This window comes from Rhinoderma darwinii, chromosome 5 (genome assembly GCF_050947455.1).
Source record: "Rhinoderma darwinii isolate aRhiDar2 chromosome 5, aRhiDar2.hap1, whole genome shotgun sequence".
Lineage (NCBI taxonomy): Eukaryota > Metazoa > Chordata > Amphibia > Anura > Rhinodermatidae > Rhinoderma > Rhinoderma darwinii.
The window spans coordinates 158,322,372-158,346,667 of record NC_134691.1 but is presented as its reverse complement, the minus strand read 5'-3'; the positions used below and the strand labels follow the sequence as shown (position 1 = coordinate 158,346,667).

Genomic DNA, 24,296 nt, shown 5'->3' with positions numbered 1-24,296 from the left:
AAACAGCAATTTTTCCATCGTTTTTTATTACATTTTTTACGGCGTTCACCGTAAGGGTTAAGTAATGTAATTGCTTTATAGTCGGGGTCGTTACGGACGCGGTGATACCAAATATGTGTAACTTTTTTACTTTATTTTGGTTTTTTAATACTAAAGCAGTTTGTAAGGGGAAAAAGTGGGTTTTTCATTTTTTTTCACATTTTTTTTTAACAACTTTATTAAACTTTTTTTTTTACTTTTTTACTAGTCCCACTAGGGGACTTTAATATGCGATTCTCCGATCACTATTATAATATACTGCAATACTTTTGTATTGCAGTGTATTACTGCCTGTCCGTTTAACACGGACAGGCATCTGCTAGGTCATGCCTGCGGCATGATCTAGCAGGCATTAGCTACCGGCAGACCTGGGGGCCTTTATCAGGCCCCCGGCTGCCATCGCAGACACTCGGCGATCTTATCGCCGGGTGTCGGTGGGAGAGAGAGGGAGCTCCCTCACTCTCTCCAAAACCACTCAGATGCGGTGCACGCTATTGAGCACCGCATCTGAAGGGTTAAACGGGTGAGATCGATACTAATATCGATCTCACCCGGCAGAGCAGGGACGCTCCCAGCCCTCAGCTACGTCTGGCAGCTGAGAGCAGGGAGATTTGACAGCTCCCTGCTCTGTTTACTTTATTCTGATGCAGCGCCGTGAAAAGGCTTATGCATCAGAATAAAGCCCGTTAGTGGCCACCGTGAAAAGGCGTATTGGTGGTCACTAACGGGTTAATAATTAAGTGAACACATATAGGCTCATAGGGTTGTGCCTGACGTTAACCCTGTTGGAAAAACACCTGCTGATGGTAACATACACATATATATATATATATATACACACACACACACACACACACACACACACACACACACACACACACACAATAAACAATGTATAATGATATGTAAATAGTTGTTTTTTACAATGCTGTTGGAGTAAGAAGAGGACACTCAGGGAGGGACAAGGGGAAGACTGCAGAGGGTGTTACATATTGTGAGAAGTGCACTGCAATGTTCTACTTTATAGCAGAATACAATTTTAAAGCCGTACATGACTTTGAATGTGGGCTACTTGACGGGCAGAGTCTAGAAGTGAAAAACAATTATACGCTTTAGAGAATGATGACACACACTGATGGGCACACCAACTGAACGGAGGAGAAGCAAGAGTAGGGCATTTTGATTTGTGCTTCATAGTCACAAACTGCAGATAATATGGACACAAAAAGCTCCAATTCATATGGTAAACTGAGCAGGTGTTGAAAGTGGTTTTTGAATTATGCATTTTATGTAAAAGAGATTCATTTTAAATTATGTAGAATATTGCATGCATTACTCCAGGGTCTTTTTGTGAGGATAAAATCTATGCTACATAAAAAAAAAAAAAAAAATAATAATAATTTAAAAAAACAACACTATTTATTTGATGGTTTAGTTACGACTAACTGTTGTGATGACGTTTACCTGTATGCACCCTGATGTGCTGTGTGAGGGAAGCTTTTAGTCTTGTTTTATATTCGCAGTGTGGGCAATTAAACGGCTTCTCTCCGGCATGTACTCCCATGTGTCTCTGTAAAGCCAGTTTAGATGAACATTTCCTAAAGGGAAAAAAAAAAAAACACCATATTTTGTCACAACTCAAACACAATAAGGTCATTTAACTACAGCAGATGAGATCATAATGGCTTGATTTATGAGCACTGGAAATAACAGGGCATACCGCATATTGTCATAGAGAAAAAAAAATATCTCTACGTTTTAGCTCAGTCATATTTGTCGTAAACATTCCCATTCGTAAATAGCATTACGTTTTACATCTTGGCCAGGTGGAGCCAAACTACTATTGACCTAAGCACTAGATGCCACCGAGACTGCAGGGTGTGCCTATAAACTGCATTATATTTAGATGTGGGATTTATTTCATCCTTTATTTTTATATGAAATAGAGCCGAGCGCACATTGAACAGATATAAGTTTTGACTAGTGTATATACCAGGTCTGGGCACACAGGCTAGAAGGAAAGAAGTTCATGAAATCTTTCTCTTTCAGAGGGTGCACATCTTTCCTGCATCCTGAAAGCGCTATGTCTCTTAGATGAAAAATCGACCCCCCCCCCCACTTGACTATAAAAGCAATAATGTAAATGTTTTTTGACCGTTAAACTGGTTCTTTATTCGAATTTAAGGATTCCAACAAGAAATGTACAAATAAATTATTTTTTTTTTAAATCAAAAGTTATGGCTGTTTTGCAAAGGGGACATCAGGAGCTGGAGCCATATTGATGGTCTCCTTGAATTCTCTTCTCAGAAAATCATTTCATTACCAAGGTAAAGCAATATTAAAAGTGATAATTTACCACAATGCAAAGTTAAAGTTTATAGTCAATATGGCTGCACATATGTCATGCCGCAACTAAACAAAAATGCTAATATTTCTGAAAGTAAAAAAAAAACAACATAAGTTTTGGGTAGAAATCCTCTTAAAGAAAGTACATTACAAATCAGACCAATGCACTCTGGCGAAACAAAACCACGTTTTCCACATATAAAACACAGAATAGCTTCTGCTGTAAAACGGTTTTTGCCCTGTGAACACTCGGACATAAACTTCCTTCCCCACTGACTATGGCCTGGATAATATAGATCGGTTTTTCCTGCTGTAAAATTCAATGTCTTGAAGATTGTTATATCTGTTCTACAATCTCTAAACTAGTAATATGTGCTAGTTAACCTTTTCCAGACTTCCTACTGTCTAAACGGAAGTCGGCGCAGGTGCAGAATCTACAGCGCCGTCTTTTGGCGTCACTGTAGAAAAGTCTCATGAGCTCTCCAGTGAGCACTCATTCTCTAAGCAGGTGCGGTTACTAAAAGCTCCTATACTTAGAGAAGCCTAGTGAATACAGCTGGGATCGGAGGACACTCAGCCGTTTTTAACCCTTTGAATGTTGCGGTCCGTGACCGCAGCATGATCAAAGGGGATTCCCCTCTTTGATCGCTTCAACGGAAATTTATTGACGTGATACGAGACTGGGGGAACCCCCTGTAGTCAGCCCTGGGGACCTAGAACGGACCCCAGAGCAGTCTGCTTTGTAAGCCTGCTGTTAGGGCACAATATGTGCTGCCCTAACAGCAGCCTGTGTCATAGTGACACAGTGTAATGTATTAGCATACAGGAGTATGATTATACATTATGAGTAAACCAAAGTTGTAAATAGGGTTATCTCTTCATGGTATTAAACAAAAAAATGTGACCCAAAAAAAAGAAACGTCCACAAAAAGAGTCATTATTTACTATAAAATATATTTTATTGCCCATATATTACATTAAAAACAAACAAAAACACCTACACATATTAGGTATCTACACGACCGTAATGACCTGAAGAATTTATTTTACAGCTTATCGAGCATGAACGGTATAAAAAAAAAAAAAAAAAAAAAAAAAAAACAATGCAGAAAATCACTTTTTTCTATATTTACGGGTCAAAAATAAATATAAAAAGGATACAGTACTTTACTTGTACCCCCAAACTGCGCAGAAAAAAAAAATTACATTTATAGCACATAAAACAAGGCCTCATATAGCCAACGTCAATGAAAAAAAATAAAAGTTATGGCTGCTAAAAGGCAGAGAGGCAATAAAATAAAAAAATGTAGCTGTTCACGAAGGCCTTTTTAGGGCTGGTCATTAAGGGGTTAAAAAAAGCCTGTGTGTACTAGTCTGCATTGCAAAGATGTCCTTGTACACCTATATCAAAATCGGTCAAACCCGGTCTTTCCCCTCGATTAATCTACATTCTAGAGCGCTTCCATTTTATGTGAAAACTTCTCAGGGAAACTTTCTGTGGATTGTGTCATCATTAGGTTTCCTGTCAAGTCTAAACCATCCAGGGTGTAGTTAATAAATGTACATGTTATCATGTTAATAAATCGTCATTCTAGGCGTTGAATTTTCTTCCTATGGTTCACAGTGCTGGTAACTCTTCTTCGGCTCAGAGCTTTTCAATAAAACCTGATTTCCTGTTCCAAGGAAATACTTCAAATCTCTACAGGCCTCTCTCTGGTTGCAGCAACGTCTGGTTTAGCAACACAACAGACTCCTTTTGTGTTTATTTTAAGGCTGGGTTCACACGACCACGTTACGTCCGTAAAGTACGGAACGTATTTCGGCCGGAAGACGCGGACCGAACACACTGCAGAGAGCCGGGCTCCTAGCATCATAGTTATGTACGATGCTAGGAGTCCCTGCCTCTCTGCAGGACAACTGTCCCGTACTGTAATCATGTTTTCAGTACGGGACAGTCGTTCCACGGAGGGGCAGGGACTCCTAGCATCGTACATAACTATGATGCTAGGAGCCCGGCTCCCTGCACTGTGTTCGGTCCGGGTCTTCCGGCCGAAATACGTTCCGTCCATTACGGACGTAACATGATCGTGTGAACCCAGCCTAAATGTTCTTCTGGGTTCAGGAGACAAGTTTTAGATAAATGTAGGTATTTTTTAAAAATGTTACCATGAACCAATGAGGCCCAGGCACCATGTTCTGGCTGGTGAGGCCCCAGTAGAAAATGATTGAGAAACTTTGAGCTAAGGGATTAAAGGAAAGGTGTTATAAAAAAAACTAATTGTATTATTATTTTATGTGTTTTTAATTATTTTAATATTATATTTAATTTATTTCTTTCCATAATTTTTTTTTTTTATTAACACTTTTTATTGCTTCTGTGTATGTGTCTCGTCACGACACATACACAGATGCAATAGGAAAGCTACAGGGCATAGGAGATAGGGACGGGAGTCGTTCCTATCCCTTTGCTTCTGGCCATTCTAACTCTGAACTGCACATGCTCTGTGACATGCGCAGTTCACAGTGACCAGCGTAGAAGCCGGTTTGTCACGGGAAAGCCGGCACCATCTTGTTTAAGCCCAGCAGCATAGCAAGTATTGTGTGCGTGCGTGCAGGGGTGTGTGTGTGTGTGTGTGTGTGTCCGAGGGGCGAGTTCGTGTGGGTGGGTTGTGCGTTCAGGGTGCTTGTGGGGGAGGGTTGTGTGGTGGTTTGCGCGTGTGTGTGTGTGTGTGTGTGGGTGTGCCTGTGGGGGGGTTGTGTGGTGGTTTGCGGGGTGTGTATGGAGGGGTGTTGTGTCTGTGTGTGGGGAGGTTTGGGAGGTGCGTGCAGGGTGCTTGTGGGTTTGGGGTGTGTGTAGGGGCAGGTTGTGCGGGGAGGGGTTTGCATGTGTGGGGGAAGAGCTCCATCCCGTGTACCACGATAGAAACTACAGTTCATTGACCTCTTGTATTTATTGTGGCGCAGGAGAGAAGACATAAGTCTGCTGTGGGTATTAGGGTAGTTCACACAGAGTATTTTGGCGCTGTTTTTGACATGGAAACCACTTGCGGGAAAAGGTTGCGACATGTCCTTTCTTTGGGCCTTTGGGAGGCAGAGAAAGCGGTTTTCGGGGTGTGTTTTGCCTGTGAAAACGCAGCAAAAAACGCAGCAAAGAGAGGGCAGGCTGGTCAAAATTCCTGAAAGAATTTTGAGGCAGATTTTTCTGCCTGCAAAACACGCAGTGTGAACAGGGCCTAAAGTATTATTTTTCGTATCGCTAACTTTACATTATTTGTTTTGCAGGTTCCGCTGGACCTATTAGACTACGTTAGAGATTCGTTGGACTACTGCGATGATCTACGTTTTTTTATTTTTTTAAATAAAATGGTTAACAAGTGTTTTGAGGGGAGTTTTTATTTCAATAAAAATATTTTCTTATGCCTGTTTTCTTTAATACTTTATTAGCGCCTTAGTCATGGAAGTTTTCTGTTTGACGACGTCCATTACTAAGGCGGGGCTTAGGGTTAGCCAGTAAAAAGGCTAGCACAAACCCCCATTATTACCCCTGTACCCACCGCCACCAGGAGTACCGCGAAGAGCCGGGTACGATCCAGTACTTGAACATTTTTTGCGATGGTTGGAGACTGGGGCGGCCGCAGGCTCGTATTATTAGGCTGGGAAGGGCCAAAAACCATGGCCCACTCCCAGCCTGGTGATGCTAGGCTGTGGCTGCTTTATTGTATCCGGCTGATTATAAAAATCGGGTGGTACCCCACATCTTTTTTTTTTTAAAAACTACAAATGACGTGCCCCCCCATTTTTCATAACCAGCCAGATACAACATAGCAGCAGCAGCCTAGCATTACCAGGGTGGGAAGGGCCATGGTTTTTGGCTCTTACCAGCCTCATAATACCAGCCTGCGGCCGTCCCAGTACCCGACCATCACTACAGATTGTCCGGTACTGAATTGTACCCGGCTCTTCCCAGCACCCCTGGTGGTGGTGGGTACCGGGGTAATAATGGGGGTTAGTGCGAGCCTTTCTACTGGCTAATACTAAGCCCCGCCTTAGTAATGGACGTCGTCAAACAGACAACTGCCATTATCCAGGCACTAATAAAATATAAAAAAAAAAAAAAAGAGACATAAGAAAATATTTTCATTGAAATAAGAACTCCCCCACACAATCCTCGCTAACCATTTTATTTATTTAAAAAAAAAACACAAAAAAAACTTAGGTCATCGCAGTAGTCCACCAAATCTACGACGTAGTCCAATAGGTCCTGCAAAACAAAAATAAATAAAAAAAAAGTTAGGCTTCAAGCACACTTCAGAGAAATGCTTCAGTGTGCTATCCGTTTTTTTAACGGACAGCACACAGACCCATTTCATTTATATGGGGCCATGCACACTTTGGTGTTTTTTTTCACGGAACCGTGTCGCCGTTCTGACGAAAATAGAACAGGTCCTATTCCTGCCCGTTTTTTGCGGAACAGTCTCGACCATTCCATTCATTTGGTCCGTTGAAACGGACCACACACGGAAGCCATATCCGTGCGGTCTTTGTTTCACAGATCCATGATTTGCAGCCGTATGACAAGCAACGGATGTGTGCACGAGGCCTTAGTAATATGAAAAATAAAAATACTTTATAATAACCTACAGCAGACTTCTGCCTTCTCCCTGTGCCGCACTGTAAAGTAAGGGCCAATGAAAAATAATTCCCTTAGGGCATGTTCACACGGTGCTAAGAAAAAATAACGTGTGAACGGGTCGAATACACTAGTGTTTCTTGTGAAGAAAATCTTAATACAGGGATTCTGATGCATTTTCTGCGAGTTTTTTTGCGAGTTTTGTGTGCGACGTTATTTCCTCATAGATTGTAAGCTCTTGCGAGCAGGGTCCTCACTCCTCTTGTTTGAATTGTAAATTAACTTGGTCACTATGTAACGTCTGATATTGTCTGTTTCATGTTCCCTCTAAATTGTAAAGTGCTGCGTAATATGTTGGCGCTATATAAAGATTATTATTATTATTACTGCATATAGCAGTGTTTCCCAAACTTTTCAGACTCTAAGCACCCCTGGACAAAAAAAAATATTTCATCAGGGCACCCCAAAAATGGTTTAGAGAAAGACAGAAAACGGCTAAAAAAAAAAAGCACTACACTCTAAGGGTATGTGCACACAGTGTTTTTTGTAAGGTCCTATTGTAGGTGGTGCCACACAGCCCCCGTGTAGGTAGCACCCCCCCCCCCCCACCTCCGTAATTTGCACCCCTCCTATAGACAGAGACGTCAGGGGCTTCTCCTGGTGTGGAATCCCCGGTCACAGCGTCGGCAACGCTGTGGACGGAGATTCTGCTACAGGAGTTGCCCCTGATGTTACATATATGGACGGTCACAGAGACATCAAGAGCTCCGTCCAGGAGCGGAATCCCCGGCCAGAGGGGAATAGGGGATTCCGCTCCTTCAGGGAGCTACAGTGACGCTATCTACAGGAAGGGGGGGGGAGGAGTGCCAGCTACAACAAGGGGGTTGCAAAAAAATCTCCTCACATGCACTTCCCGCTGTGAGGAGGAGGAAAGTGTGGCAGTGGCTCAGAGGAGAATTGCAGCACCCTGGTTGGGAACCACTGGCATATAGATGTATTATTGCTGTTAACTCCCCCTTGTGGCAGCTAGGTGGAATTGCGGTTTATATCTTCACTTCTTACTTTTCCATTAATTGGCAGTAATAGCATTAAAAGGAGTCAGATGTTCCTGTACAAAGAGTGTATCATTTGAGCCACAGCTGCTGCCTGAGCATCTTGTTTCCTCCTCTTCTCGAAAGCACTACCCTTTTCATCTCACTCAAGGGTATTATTGTGAAAAATTGGCAGAAGTTTAATAAAATAAAAACTTAAAAAAAATAAAATCCTTTTTATTACTACAGAAGGATGTTATAAAATGTTGTACCAGATGTTTGTTGGTCTTCTAAATGATTACATTAAAGAAAATTCCATTTACAATATTTCCTAAAGGCAATTCAGTCTCTGGAATATAATTATAACCACATTCACTGCACAAAAACAAACAAAACACATAGCAATAAGAATGTATCAAGCTTGTAAAACCCAAGTATGTATCACTGATAATGTTTTTCATCAAGTAGTGATTAGATGGAATCCTGTGCACTGCGGTTCAGATAACATTCCCAGTACTCCCCCTCCCCCCTCCGCTGGCATGTCTCTCTATCCCATGAAAGCTGTACTCGTGGCTACACAAGAGAGATGGGGGAAGAAGGAGCCAAATATGATCTCATTCAGGGTGGCTAACCGTGTAATCTGACTCAGCGCACAGCGACTGCTGTCTCAGACATGAATTAAAGCTGCATCCTAAGTCCACATCCCGTTTTCTGCACACGTTTGCGGTATACGACGACGTGTCATTTTTTAAAGTTACAAAAACCAATACATTTGTAACATACGCTTACGTTTTTTTGCAGTATACGTCGTGTATGTTTTTATACGTTTGTGTCCTTTGTGACTTCTAAAAACTTCTACTTTTTTTTTTTTGTTCTTGAGCTAAATTAAACTTTGTAAAGTCAATATTTCCCATATAGTAGACTACGCTTTTCAGGACATGGAAAAAAAAAAATGGATAGAACGTAAGCACGCAAGACGTATGCACAAACTACAGCATTAGGGTCCACGTTTTGACACTTTTTTTCATGTCAAAACATGCACGTCAGATGTGCAGCAAAAACTTAGCCTAGTGCCTAGTGTGAACTTAGCCTAATTTACTAACACATCATTGACATTCAGAGAGACAAGTCCTTCAAACGAGCAGAAGAAATTCAGCGTTACATTCACAATGTATCTGTAACCTGGTTTACTTTAAGAAGTCTTGTAAGTATGTGATGATTAAACGGAAATGGGAGAATATTTGATACACAGGTAACTGGAACCAAACAAATAAAAATACAATATCTGGTCCTAGATAAAGAGATAGTAAAATATAGATGTAGAAAATACCACTCATTCAGCTACTCATGTGTCCCCTCACTTCTGAGACTTATCCGTCCTGCTTTACATTTCCGTTTATAATGCAGAACATGAACATTGTGTGAACATATTGAAATACCAAGTGACTCTATGAACCTCATGTAATTCAGGAGGTGGAGAATACATATGCTATATTAAAAGAAAATGACAAAAACAGACATTGGAGTTTCTCGTTTTAGGGGTTACATTGTTACCTGTGCATCAGCTCAGCCCTAGTATTGCATACTATGAAATTTGGGAGCCATTGTCATTATTATAGCTTACTGATCCCTACTCTTTGGAAGTTGATATTGTGTTGTACCTATCGGGCATGGCATGCATTAGGGCATGAAACATGGCAAGCCAGCAGCTACAAACTTATTTATCTTTACTGACACCTATTGGAAAATATGTATATGCGTTTTCACCGTAGAGAATTATTAGTCTAATATAAAAAAAAACAACAACATAAAATTGGTATACACTGTGTACAAGCTTTCCAACATACTTTATTAATTAAATCTAAGTAAAATAAAGATTGCTCACAGCAGCCAATACTTTGCCAGTCACATCTGGACGTCATAAAATTGTTTTGTGGGCAGATAGCATAGAGGTCAATAACACTGTAATATATTATTTATTAACTCCTATTTCTATTGCATCATAGCAATCCACAGCTTTTAGAGCTAAAAGAACATTGTCCCGGATATCAAATATAATCTAATAATTGCCCACAGGCTGCGGTCAACGGGTTCTTTGCAGCGGATACTAAGTCTTTTGCAGCGCACAGTGACAAGCAGCGGTGCTCAGCGGCAATGGTGTAAACCTCAGAGTCTGACACAAAAATATTTGTGAAAGCTTCATTCATGGGACTACATTACTATACCACTATGGGCCTCACAATGGTGCCAGCACATGTACAACGGCACACCGACTCCTATGTCCTGAAGATCACATTCATAAGGGTCCTGGCACCGAACCTACGGATATTCTGTATCTCTGATTCGGAGGTTGACACCTAGATCAAAACACTGGGGACGACTGTCTGAAGCGGTGTTACTCACAGGACAAGGATAAACCACAGGGGACAAGCAGTACCGTTTTCTTTTAATCTGGTATGGGACTATTTTTGTTGCATGACGGAGTATCAGTATTTTTGGAAAACAGTATCCAAGGTTAATGGGATTTTAATGTCTTGTGCACTTTTCCTAGTGTCAGTTTACTGTCTGATATCAGCCAATTCTGCACATATAAGGCACTGTGAGAGAGGAGGGGAGATGGATTTTGTTTCATGTAGGAACACATTTCCACATAATGATTTCCGGCGGCCACAAATTCTGTAATATTGTAGCAGATAGCACTGTAGTGTTGTCGCCTGGAGATCACCCCAATGCCAATGGTAATTTTAACAACATTACTTCTAGTGCTAGTATTAACCATTTTATGATTCATGATCATGCCCAGGAGTAACAGTTAACTGATCAGGGAGATGGCTCTGATCAGTTGTGCAAAGGGCTTTCTTTACACAAACCCAATCATGGCATAAAACAATCTTATTCCAGATCATAAAGAAAGATAAGGGATAAAGAAGTAACGCTTACCTGCTGCAAATGTCACAACTGAACGCTCTCTTTGGAATTCTTTGCGGATTGACAGAATCTTCAGGGATAAGGACTCGGTTTTTGTTCACTACTTTCTCCTTTCCCTTCCCACTATATCTTTTACGGAGTCTGGGATGAACGCGCTTTTGGTGTCTATTCATTTGCTGAATGTTTTTGAATTTTAGGTTGCATGATGAACAGGTAAGGAGACTGTGCTTTTTGTGCTTAGAGGAGTGGGCTTTCAGCTGTGATCTATAGGGGGAAAAAAATATATAAAGCATTTCAAATACATTTTTGCATTTAATGAATTAGCAGTTGGTGCGTATACTTTCCCTCAAATAACTGGGCTTTCACAGATTCAACAATTAGATGTTTTTACTGAAGTGTCATTAAAATGATATTTTTTACCTCCAGCTTGCTCTTGCAACTATCTATGGAAGATGTTCATAAATTACAAGTCGACTTATACACACGGAGTGTTTGGACATCCACTTGGCAAATGAGGTTCAATGTGGATGAATGTAAAGTTATGCATCTGGGTACTAATAATCTGCATCCACCATATGGCGTAGGGGGGAGTTAAAGTGGGAGAGTCACATGTTGAGAAGGATCTGTGTCTATAGCATGTCAATCAGCTGCATCTAAGGCCTGCAGGATACTGTCGTGTATTAAAAGAGGCATGGACTCGCAGGACAGGGATGTAATATTGCCACTTTACAAAGCATTAGTGAGGCCTCATCTAGAATATGCAGTTCAGTTCTAGGCTCTAGTTCATAAAAAGGATGCCCTGGAGGTGGAAAAAATATAAAGAGACACTACGCTAAAAACAGCATGGAGGGCTGAGGTAAGAATAAAAATGTACATTTATTTAGTCTTGAAAAGAGATATCTAAGAGGGGACGGAATTAACTTCCACAAGTATAAAAATGGCCCGTAAAAAATATGGTGAAAAGTTGTTCTATGTAAAATCCCCTTAAAAGAAAAGGGGGCACTCCCTCCATCTCAAAGAAAAAAAAAAGGTTCAATCCACTGAGGCGAGCAAGGTAATAGCAGTTTACAGTAGATGGCTTCAAAAAAGGCTTAGATAGCGGGTTAACATGGAAGCCACTGCATGCCCTAATTTCCCGCTAGACATTCTTCCTTGGCCAGCTCCTAAAAAAAGGCAAACCATCTTATGTCTTGCCCTCTCCCATTCTCTATCCTTATGAGATAGGTGGCGCTATAGGTACACAGAGTCTACCCATAAGCCCGTGGCACTGGATTTCCAGAACCCGAACTTCAGTCCAGGCCCGTTTCGCTCACAATTTGCCTGGTAGATCAATGAGGGGTTCCTGATAATTGATCAATAGAGTGATAGGTTGAGAGTTAAAACTCTAGGATTTTTTTGCACTATCCATAAATTACTGGACTCGGAAGACACTTTCATTACCAACAAATTTCACACATTATTAAGAGTCTCAAACATGATAATGTCCACACTACAGTGAAACTTCACTCGAATCCATATGCTTTGGATCTGTTAGTGGCAGAGGAATAGTATCTTCCTGATATACCGTTCTCTCTCCATTCCCAGGCAAGTTACCTTATATGTGCAAACGGGAGGCAGACACAGGTAGAACTCTAAATGTTTTGGACAAGGCATAAATGGCCTAAACTACAGCAAAAAATATGCATTAATACGTTACTGGTCAAGGCTGTCTGGAAGGTCCTATTCAGGTGGCATCTGGTTCCCACTAGATTATCACCTATGGTCCCGGAAGCTTTTATAAAAAGTGCTTTCAGTAATAGGAGGGACAATGTATCACATATGGGGGGAATGTCCAAATATTCTTAGATTTTGGATCTGCATATACCACCTTGTACGTTCAGCCACTGGGGTAAATTTTACTAAAAATCCTGAACAAGCTTTATTAAAGAGAACCTTTGACATGCCCATAGATGTGCAGCTGAATGCAGCATATAATGGGCAGGGCTTCACAAACACGGTCTTACTTGAAATAATTTTTCTAACTTTCTCCGTTATTTACATATCGGTGCCATTATATTTGGCGCCCAATATGTAAATAAGCCCCTGAACTGTCAATGGGGCGTTTCTATCTAACTAAATGGCAAGGGGGCGTGATCTCTTCGCTCTGACACTGTTCAATCAGATACGGACAGCGTCAGTGCGGCATGCACTGTGTTCCCTCCCACGAGAACACACCCAGAGAGAGAGCGCTCTCTGCAGAACCACCAGTCTGTGTGTGTTCTCGCGGGAGGGAACACAGTGCATGCCGCCCTGACACTGTCCGTAGCGGATTGGACAGTATCAGAAAGAAGACATCACGCCTCCTTGCCATTTAGTTAGCTAGAAACACCCCATTGACAGTTCAGGCGTTTATTTACCTATCGAGCGCCAAATATAACAGCACCGATATGCAAATAACAGAAGAAAAAAGGAAAAAATTTAAAGCGAGACAGGGTTTGTAAAGCTCTGCCTATTACATGCTGCACATGTATGGGCAGGTGAAAGGTGCTCTTTAAATGCACCTATTCCGGATATACTAAGAAAGTGCGTTACTTTATTTTTCTGAATGCATAAATTGGCCATAATCAGGAGCTGGAAAACCTCTTCAGTGCCCTTAGACTTAGTTAAGAATAAATTAGGACGGATAATGGCGAAACACACTTTAACTAGTATTTTGACTGACTCCCCAAAAAATTTGATGCACTTTAGAAACGATGGGTGTCGGTTCTGGAAGGTTCATCTTATAATTAATAAGTTGCCCGTTTGAATAGTATAGTTTTGAATATATTTCCTCGCCATTTCTCCCCCTTGTCTGTTTGGTCTTTTTCCTTTTCATGTGTCTTAAAAGGGTTGTCTCACGCCAGACCTTTACGGCATATCCACAGGATAAGCCATGAATGCCTGATAGATGAGGGTCCCGCATCTCACTGTGATTCGCAGTTTCCGTAACTCCCATTCATTTTATGGGTGTTACGGAAGCCGTATAGCTCAGCGAGCTCGGCTGTTCACGGAAACCCAACCACCTTCAACACCTGGATGCAGCAATCGCCTCACCAGCTAGGAATAGGGTTGGGTGGACCCCCCATTCTTGAAAAGGTGTGGGACCCGCATCTATCAGACATTTATGGAATATCCTGTGGACATGCCATAAATATCTGTAGTGAGACAACCCCTTAAATGCCTAATCCCGGGGGATGTTTTTATTTTCTTGAGTTTGTAATAACAATTATCTGAATTGTTTTCTTTGCCACATTTCAGACATTTTTTAGTGTTTGATTGTATTTATATTGTAACACGAGCAGATGTGTATACTTCGGCCTCGTTCACATCTGCGTTGGGGTTCCGTTCTGACGTTCCGTCTGAGCTTTCCGTCAGAACAGGACCCTGAACAGACACAAACTGACACAGATGGAAACCGTAGGTTTCCATTTCTATCACCATTGATTTCAATGGTGACGGATCCGGTGCCCATGGTTTCCGTTTTTCTCTGTTGTGCACCGGACCCATCATTTTGTCCGAGGCAATAGCGTAGTCGAGTTAAATGTTGATCCAGAAAAATCGCCACTTGGGATCAGGAGGGAAATTTTTCCTTTTTAGGGCAGATTGGCTCATACCTTCCTCTTGATCAATAAAGGTATAACAAAGTTCTAAAGTTTGCTCATATACCTTCCCCTTATCCACATCTTCTCCCATCCCTTGGTTTAGCCTGAAGAGCATAGGTCTTTTTTCAACCTTACTAAGTATGCGACTAGTGGCAAGGAGGAATAGGAAGAATATATGGTTTTGGTGCCTTGTCAAAAACAAAGATGAACTACACTTGGAGTCAGAGGACAAAAAAAACAGAGGAACAAAATGTCAACTGGTGAATAAAATCCGGTGTCCAAGGGAGGCACTTATTAAAAGGAGAAATGGCCATTGATATCTCTACATATGTAAATTTAAAAGAACCCCAAGTAAATGAAGGTAGACAAGTGGGTATGTAGTTTTGTCTAAAATACATGTAATTAATTTTGGACAGTGACCCCTAAATCTCGAAGGCTGCTTTCATAGCTTTTCTCCATTAAGACATGTTAAGTTCGGCAGAAGACTGATCTTCAATGCTGATGAGTGAGAGAGCATGTACACGCGCTCTCTCCTTGCTTTTGCTGTGTAACACTGTCCATATCTGATTGGACAGTGTCACAGCAATCGTAACACGCCCCCTTGACAGTACACGCCCCATTGACTGTTCAGGGGGTTATTTAAATATCGGGCGCTAAATAGAACGGCACCGATATCTAAATAACGGAGGGAGGTAGAAAAAAAAAATGTAAAGTGCCTCAGGGTTTATGCTGCCCTCCCCATTACATGCTGCACATGTATGGGGAGGTGAAAGATTATTTTAAAGGAGACCTTGTGTGGATCCATCAACCCCATATTCTACATCCTATCTGACTAGAATAGTGGCATATACAGTGGCCACCAAAATTTCCAGAACACCCTCATAACTTTTGAACGGCTCGAGGTAGAGGGTTGAAATTTGGTGGGATTTAATGGGGTCATAAAATCTACCAGTTAACACAAAAAAAAAACACCCCCACCCCATTGGCATCGGTGGAGCGGGCGGGCTTAGCAAAATCTTAAATGGCACGGGGGGGGGGGGAGTAGTTGAACAGGGGCTCATTTGAAAGCTAGTACCAAAACAATGCCACAATTGATTTTTCGCTGAGATATTTAACTTTAAATTTGTCATCTTCATTATCGGCGTGAGCTTGGGAGTGTCACATCAAGGTGACTTTAAATTACGTATTATTACAAAATGGACCTTGTCTACGACTGCGACATGATTTCATGTGTACACATTTCGGTAGTCTCTTGTGAATTTCAGAGAGCGCTAATTCGGAGAATAATTTTTCTTTTTGTACATTTCTATTGTCATATCACAAAATGCATTTGACCGAAACGGAAAAGATCACTTTATTGATGATGAGAGGGTACGGCGAAGAAAAAAGAAGATCCTGTCGAGAAGTAGCAGCTTTATTATACGCCACTTATCCTTCCCGTTATCCAATTTCATTGTCAACTGTTAAAAGAACTGTTCATCATTTCGAAATACCCGATTCAATTAAAGAAGCACCAAGATCCGGAAGACTCAAACATGCTAGTAATGATGAAAAAGCTTTAGATGTTCTGCTCACTGTACATGATAATCCTCATAAATCTGTCTCGAGTGGAGCACAACAAAATGATATCAGCGCCACATCAGTCCGTTGAAGTTTGAAGAGGCATCATTATCATCCTTATAAAATACGTCTAGTTCAGGAGCTATCCGAAGATGATTATGACAGAAGAGCGGAATTTTGCGATACAATGATGACACGATTTGATGATAATTATCAGATTTTCAACTGGACCTGTTTTTCGGATGAAGCTACGTTTGAACTAAACGGTTCTGTACATCGACAGAACATGAGGTATTGGGCAGACGAAAATCCACATTGGATGAGAGACAGTCATACCCAGTATCCTCAGAAGGTTAATGTTTGGGCCGGTATATTGCTTAATCATACTGTAGGACCGTTTTTCATTGAAGGAAACATAAATGCAGAAAATGACTGCAATTTGCTAAGAAACCAAGTGATACCGGCTATTCAAAATATTGCTGGAGAAGCTTTCCGCAATGTTTGGTATCAGCAGGATGGAGCTCCGGCTCATTTTTCTCTGCGAGCTCGAAATCTTTTGAACGATAATTTTCCTGATCAAAGGATTGGTAGAAGAGGCCATTAGATTTTTTTTTTTAGTGGGGGAATTTAAAAAGTAAAAAAAGTCTATGAGACTAGGATCGCAAACTTAGACGAGCTGCGGGAAAGAATAGTGAACATTTCAAATGCAATCACACCAGATGTTATAAATAACGTTATCGACACGTTTTACGTTCGCTTAGGACACTGTCAAGTTGTTGAAGGACATAATACAGTAATTGTTATGTTTGTACTAATACACATAATAAATGTCCTCGGTGTTGCTTTGGTTGGCCGGACAACCAACACACACACACACACACACACACACAGTTTGGAGTCGTTAAATACCGCTGTGTATGCACGCACGCACGAACACACACAAAAGTGAGAGGCAAAAGGACTCACATTAATCGAACACCCCGATGAGGTGTAAATCCGACCGTGCAACCTCCGCGTGGTACATTTTGGGTAATGCTAACACCGGCGGTAGCCAATAATGAAGATGATAACTTTAACGTTATATATCTCAGTGAAAGATCCTATCTTAACCCGTTAGTGACCGCCAATACGCCTTTTAACGGCGGCCGCTAACGGGCTTTATTCTGATGCATATGCCTTTTTACGGCACTGCATCAGGATAAAGTAAACAGAGCAGGGAGCGTCAAATCTCCCTGCTCTCAGATGCTAGAGGCAGCTGAGTGCTGGGGGCGTCCCTGCTCTGCCGGGTGAGATCGATATTAGTATCGATCTCACCCGTTTAATCCTTCAGATGCGATGCGCAATAGCGTGCACCGCATCTGAGTGGTTTTGGAGAGAGGGCGGGAGCTCCCTCTCTCTCCCACCGACACCCAGCGATACGATCGCCGAGTGTCTATGTCTCCAATGGCAGCCGGGGGCCTAATAAAGGCCCCTAGGTCTGCCTGGAGCGAATGCCTGCTAGATCATGCCGGAGGCATGACCTAGCAGATGCCTGTCCGTTTAAAACGGACAGGCAGTAATACACTGCAATACAAAAGTATTGCAGTGTATTACAATAGCGATCGGAGAATCGCATATTAAAGTCCCCTAATGGCACTAGTAAAAAAGTAAAAAAAAAGTTTCATAAAGTTAATTAAAAAACCCAGCTTTTCCCCTTACACAATGCTTTACTATTAAAAAAACTAAATAAAGTAAAAAAGTTACGCATATTTGGTATCGCCGCGTCAGTAACGACCCCGACTATAAATCTATTACATTATTTAACCCGCACGGTGAACGCCGTAAAAAATGTAATCAAAAACTATGGAAAAATTGCTATTTTCTGTGAATCCTGACTTTAAAAAAATGTGATAAAAAGTGATCAAAAAGTCGCATCTACTCAAAAATGGTACCAATAAAAACTACAAGTCTTCCCGCAAAAAAAAAGCCCTCATACAACCGCATCGGCGAAAAAATAAAACCGTTACGGCTCTTCAAATATGGAGACACAAAAACAAATAATTTTGAAAAAAAAGCGTTTTTACTGTGTAAAAGTAGTAAAACATACAAAAACTATACAAATTTGGTATCGTTGCAATCGTAACAACCCGCTGAATAAAGTTATTGTGTTATTTATATCACACGGTAAACGCCGTTGATTTAAGACGCGAAAAAGAGTGGCGAAATTTCAGGTTTTTTTCTATTCCCCCCCAAAAAAAAGTTAATAAAAGTTAATCAAAAAATAATATGTCCCCCAAAATGGTGCTATTAAAAAGTACAACTTGTCCCGCAGAAAACAAGACCTTATACAGCTATGTCTACGCAAAAATAAAAAAGTTATAGCTCTTGGAATGCGACGATGGAAAAACGTAAAAAATGGCTTGGTCATTAAGGTCTAAAATAGGCTCGTCATTAAGGGGTTAAAATAGTTTGCAGCATCGTTTTTGTATTGAAAAGAGCTTTCAAATGAGCCTCCACTCGACCCCCTGTGCCTTTTAAGATTTTGCTGCCCCTGCCTACCCCACTGCCCTCAAAGGGGTGGGGTGTTATTTTTTGGCGTTAACTGGTAGATTTTATGACCCCATTAAATCCCACCAAATTTCAAACCTCTACCTCGAGCCGTTCAAAAGTTATGAGGGTGTTCTGGAACTTTTGGTGGGCACTGTATATGAATAGTAGATGGTGACTTGAATCCTCATATAGTCAATAGCAACACTGCGCCTGACAAAAAGGAGACAGGAAATGTTATCTGTGGCGCACGGCTCAGAAAAGTCCAGGCCTGCATCGCTGGAGGACGACGTAGGAACAGCAACATGTGAGTGTGCCACTATCTACATCTGTGGCATTATCTACAGGGGCACCATGGCACTAAGGGTTTTACGCTACGAGTAGTAGTCAACATATATCCACTAGCCTAGCCCTCTATATTTGAGCTTGTAATATAAAGGGCTAGGCTGGTGGATACATGAAGACCAATACTAGTAGCGTAAAAACCAGAGGATTGTGGGAGCGCAGTGAAAATAATTGCGTTTAAAAATTATGCATTTGGAAACCCCTTCTTTAAAAACCCTGCATTTGCCCATGGTGATCTGCATTGCTCATTAGTGTAGCAAAAGGACTGTAACTTCAATAGATTATATCCCAGTTTAGAAAATATAAAAAAAAATAGATTACATTAAAAATGGGAAACAAAGTGTGTTTTAAAAACGTACCTTGACCCCTTGGTAAACCATGGCATACATATACGTCATGGCACTGCACGGGCAGAGAAGCTGGCGGTGATTGAAAGCCAAGCTCCAGCTGTCACAACTGATTGAAGTTGATTAACCCCTTAAGATGCAGCATTCCATAGCGAAAAAAACTAAAATTGAATTCAGTTAAATAAGAAAAATAGTCTTCATCAAAAAACAAAAACTTTTGAATTCTACTTTTATACGAAAATAACTATGGCGGATTTTTTGTTTTTGTTCCCTTCTCTAACAAAAAAAAAATTGTTATAAAAACGAGTCAGAAATTAATATGTACCCTAAAATGCTACAAATAAAAACTACAAAAAACAAGCTTTCATATAGCTTGATTGACGAAAAAATAAAAAAACATGTTAGAAGTCTTGGAAAGAGGCGACACAAAATTTTTGGTCTATAAAACATATTTAAACTATGCAAATTTGGTATCGCCACATTCATACTGAGCCATACAATAGGAGTTAACTTGTTATTTTTAACGCACAGTTTAGAGCAAAAAACGAAACGCAAAAAACAATGGCAGAATTGCTGGTTTTTTTGCATTGCGCCACTGAAAAAAAAAAGCTAAACAATAAATTATATTAACCCTAGAATGGTACCTTTAAAAAAAATACAATTTGTCCTGCAAACAGCTTATTAGACCGGTCCTTTAGGGAGTTAATAAAGCAATTAGGAAAGGAAATACATCACAAAGATCTCTGAACTGTGACATCATACTGTGGGTAACTGTAAGGTAGATATAATATGGATGGGGAATTATTAAATCAAGATGAAAAGGCTGATAAAATAATGCCATACCGTATTTTTTTTGACAAAGTCAGTGCGACTTACAGTCCAAAAAATACGGTAGGTCATTATTTTAAAAAAAAATCTTGCTAAAAAGTCCCTGTGTTCTATAGTCTGTAGACTAGAGTGCCTGGTAGCACCAGACCCCCTGAACGTTTCCTTAACCCCTCAATGACCGTCCACACACCTTTTCACAGCAGTCATTAAGGGTACTTATGCCACAATGCCAATTTTTCACAGTGTAGTCATAAATCCAGAACGCACACCACTTGGTGGCTAGAGCAGGTGTTGGGCTGTCCTGTGGGCGAGATCAGAGTTAACACCAATCCCGCCAGATTAACCCCTTAAATGCCGTGGGTAATAGTAACTGCGACATTTTAAGTAGTTTCAGAAGGGAGGAGGCACTCGGTCACCACAGTGGCACCCCAATAGCGCGATCACTGGGTGCCGATGGTTTCAAGGCAGCTGAACGCCTAACTAAGGCCTCTGAGTCTGCCTATTAGGTACTGCCAGCGGCATGGTCTAATAGATGCATGTCAGGTTTACACTGACAGGCATAATACACTACAAGTACTACAAAATTGATCAAATGATCACATAGTAATGCCCCATAGTAGGACTAACAAAAAAAAAAAAAAAAAAAGAAGAGTCAAATGTCATTTAAATAGTTACAAAACGCTTTATTCTGTAGAAGAAAAACAAACAAAATCTACGCATAATTGGTATTGCGGCATTAATAATGACCCGAACTATAAAACTATTACGTTATTTAACCCATTATGTCATTTATACCAAACGGTAAACAGCACAAAGATGCAAAAAAGAATGGCGAGATTTCTGTTTTTGAGTGTTAATAAAAGTTAAATCGATAAATTATATGTACCCCAAAATGGAGCCATTGAAAAATACAACTTGTTCTGCAAAAAAACAAGCCCCCACACAGCCATGTCTATGGAACAATAAAAATGTTATGGCTTTAGAAATGCGATGATCAAAAAAACTGCAAAAAATAAAAATAGGCTGGTCACTAAAGAGTTAATAATCAGGCACAGCGCTCATGAAGTGCTCAGCTAGATCATAGATTGCATTTAGCTTCTTCTCATAGAAAGAACTCCAAAGCTGTTTACAGAATTACCGCTTTCTTCCTTTCACTTGAAGGGAAACTTCACGTAACCTATTGAAGTCAATATGGCGTCCATCATGCAACGGATTCGGTACTTCCGGTATTTTCGTTGTTCTGTTCCTATGACTAAGAAGAACAACGAAAACACAGAACATAGATGTGGGCGAAGCCTTAGGGTATGTGCACACAATAACTGCAATTACGTCTGAAATTACGGAGCGGTTTTCAGGAGAAAACAGCTCCTGAATTTCAGACGTAGTTGCTCGTACTCGCGTTTTGCGGGGCGTCTTTTATGGACGTAATTTGGAGCTGTTCTTCATGGGAGTCAATGAAAAAGGGCTCCAATTACGTCCCAAGAAGTGTCCTGCACTTCTTTTGACGAGGCTGTAATTTTATGCGCTGTCTTTTGACAGCGACGCGTAAAATGACAGGTCGTCGGCACAGTACATCGTAAAGCCCATTGAAAGTAATGGGCAGATGCTTGCCGACGTATTGGAGCCGTTTTTTCAGACGTAATTCGAAGCGTAAAACGCCTCCATTACGTCTGAAAATAGGTCGTGTGAACCCAGCCTTAGATGTATATTATGTTTTAGGATGCCAAAAATACATCGGCCTGTAATTAACCCCTTTACGTCCACCCACCTGGTATGTACATCATAGGGGGACTGGGGTTGTATGGAGCGGGCTCACGGGCCGAGCACGCTGCATGTAACAGCTGTATATTACAGCTGACACCCTGCTATACTGCTGGCATCGCAAATTACCATGATCCCAGCGGTTTAACCGCTTAGATGCCACGGTCAATAGCGACCACAGAATTGGAGGTGTTGAAAGAGGCCCCCTCTGACTGACGGCTCATCTCCCCCCTGCGACGCGATCACAGGGTGCTGATGGTTGTCATGAAAGCCTGGGGTTCTAATGAAGCCCCCAGGTCTGCCAGATTTGTGCTCCGATTAAGTCCAGCCAGAGGCAAGCATTAATAGGATACACTGGATTACATTATTATTTCAGTATATTGTGCAAGATATCCAACGATTGCTAGTTCAAGTCCCCTAGTAAGACTAATGAAAAAATAAGCCTGCTGTTAGGGCACACCATGTGTTGCCCTAACAGTAGTGGGTGTCATAGTGACACGGTATAAAGTATTAGCATATAGGAGTATGCTAATACATTACAAGTATGAAATAAAGTTATTAAACAGTTATGCCTTCATCGGATTAAAAAAAAAAAAATTTACAAAAAACTATAAAGAAATGGCCACTAAAATAACTTACATTTTTCTTAGTCTAAAATATATTTTATCACCAATACATTATATAAACAAAAAACCTACACATATAAGATCTCTACACGACCATAATAACCTAACTAATTAAATTTAGCAGGCTATTTAGCATAAAACATGAGTGGTATAAAAAGCAAACAAAAAAAACAAACAAATGCCGAAAATCATTTTTTTCTATAGTCACGTTGCAAAATTAAACGACATAAATTACACAGTAAATTTTCCCCCCCCCCCAAACAGGGGTTTTCCAGCTTCTGACAACTGATGACCTATCCACTGGATAGGTCATCAGTACATGATCTGGGGGTCCGGCACCCGGGCCCTGCACAGATCAGATGGTTCGGTGCCTCCGTGCACCAGACGTACATGCTGGAAGCAGTTCGCTCCAGTCACGGAATAGCGGCCGAGCTGCAGTACTGCTCCTATTCAAGTGAATAGGAGCAGACCTGCAGCATGGCCGCTATGCTATGTACGGAGCCAACTGCTTCCGGGCTCTATACATAGCATTATGTGCCACAACATCCGATACCCGCAGGCCACGGGAGCGGCTTATCGGTGCGGGGTCTGGACCCTCACCGATGACATACTGATGACCTATCCGGTGGATAGGTCATTAGTTGGGATGTTGCTAAATCATGTAACATGCATAAGTGGGGCAAACGGGTTGATTACAATCTGATAAAAATTTAGAAAGGACCTATGAGCTCTTCTGACATGTCTGTTTTAATAAATACTTAAATTATCCACAAAATCATATCCTTACAACTCTTTATGTAATTCCTCTGTTATTCCTCCTGGTTATGTATGAATAAATGGACTACTGGGCGTTAACATTTATCTTGTCATTAGGGTGGCTGACACGATCAGCATCGATTAGACGGGGGGGGGGGGGGAACGGTAACACCCATTTTTCAATTTATTCATACATTTTCACAATGCGGAATTCTAAGAAAAATTGGTCAAACTTTGTTATTTTATGGAGAATCCCAGTCTTTACTAAAACAGACATGTCAGTAGAGCAGATGGGTCCTTTTAAAGACATCATATCCTACCTGCTGTCATTTGCCATGGTTTTCATCCATTCACTTTAGTGGGAAAAACCGCAGCTCTTCTAGAATAAAAATTTTTGGAACGGTTTCTTTAAGAGGCTGCAATCGTGACTGCAGAATAAACGTGATAAAACCCACATGTCCGATTGTCCTAGCGGTGCAGTTTTCTGCCACATCACTACCAGCACATATGAACATATCCTAAAGCAAAACATCTGATCATTTAGCAGACACATATATAAATGACTTACTTTTTGAAAAATCTTTTGCAGCATGAGCTACATATGAAGGGCTTCAGACTGCAGTCATGGCTGCACAAATGCTCATATAGCTTGTTCCATTCTTGTTCTGCATATGAATAGAAATGACATAACAAATAATTATTAAACTAATAATATAAATTAGAATGTAACAGTGAACAAGTTGAAAAGTAACCGCGTATAGAATTTGGAGGTCAGTCTCAGACATTGGGAAAGGGATGTTTTTAGCCTCTGCGGTTTGTGTTGCCGGTCACTGATAAAGAAACGCGCCTGCCGATCCTAAAGCAGTGACAGTAACGCCGTCTCATGGTGACAACTCAGGACACATTCCTTGTTATTGTCTTGGCCAACCAGAAAGGACAGTGATAAAGAAGTC

At 41.0% G+C, this 24,296-nt stretch overlaps 1 protein-coding gene across 3 annotated transcripts in view; it reads right to left on the bottom strand.

Moving 5' to 3' along the window:
• Positions 1 to 24,296, bottom strand: part of LOC142652787 (uncharacterized) — a 54,398-nt gene that overhangs the window by 12,155 nt on the left and 17,947 nt on the right. For all 3 annotated transcript variants that reach the window (XR_012847927.1, XM_075828464.1, XM_075828465.1), the window contains exons 3-5: positions 23,912 to 24,008; positions 10,987 to 11,238; positions 1,504 to 1,637 (exon numbers count right to left, since the gene is read on the bottom strand). Coding sequence is in view for 2 of the 3 variants with exons in the window: in XM_075828464.1 (XP_075684579.1) it covers positions 1,504 to 1,637; positions 10,987 to 11,238; positions 23,912 to 24,008 (483 nt within the window). In the remaining variant the exon portion in view is untranslated. The remainder of the gene's footprint in view (positions 1 to 1,503; positions 1,638 to 10,986; positions 11,239 to 23,911; positions 24,009 to 24,296) is intronic.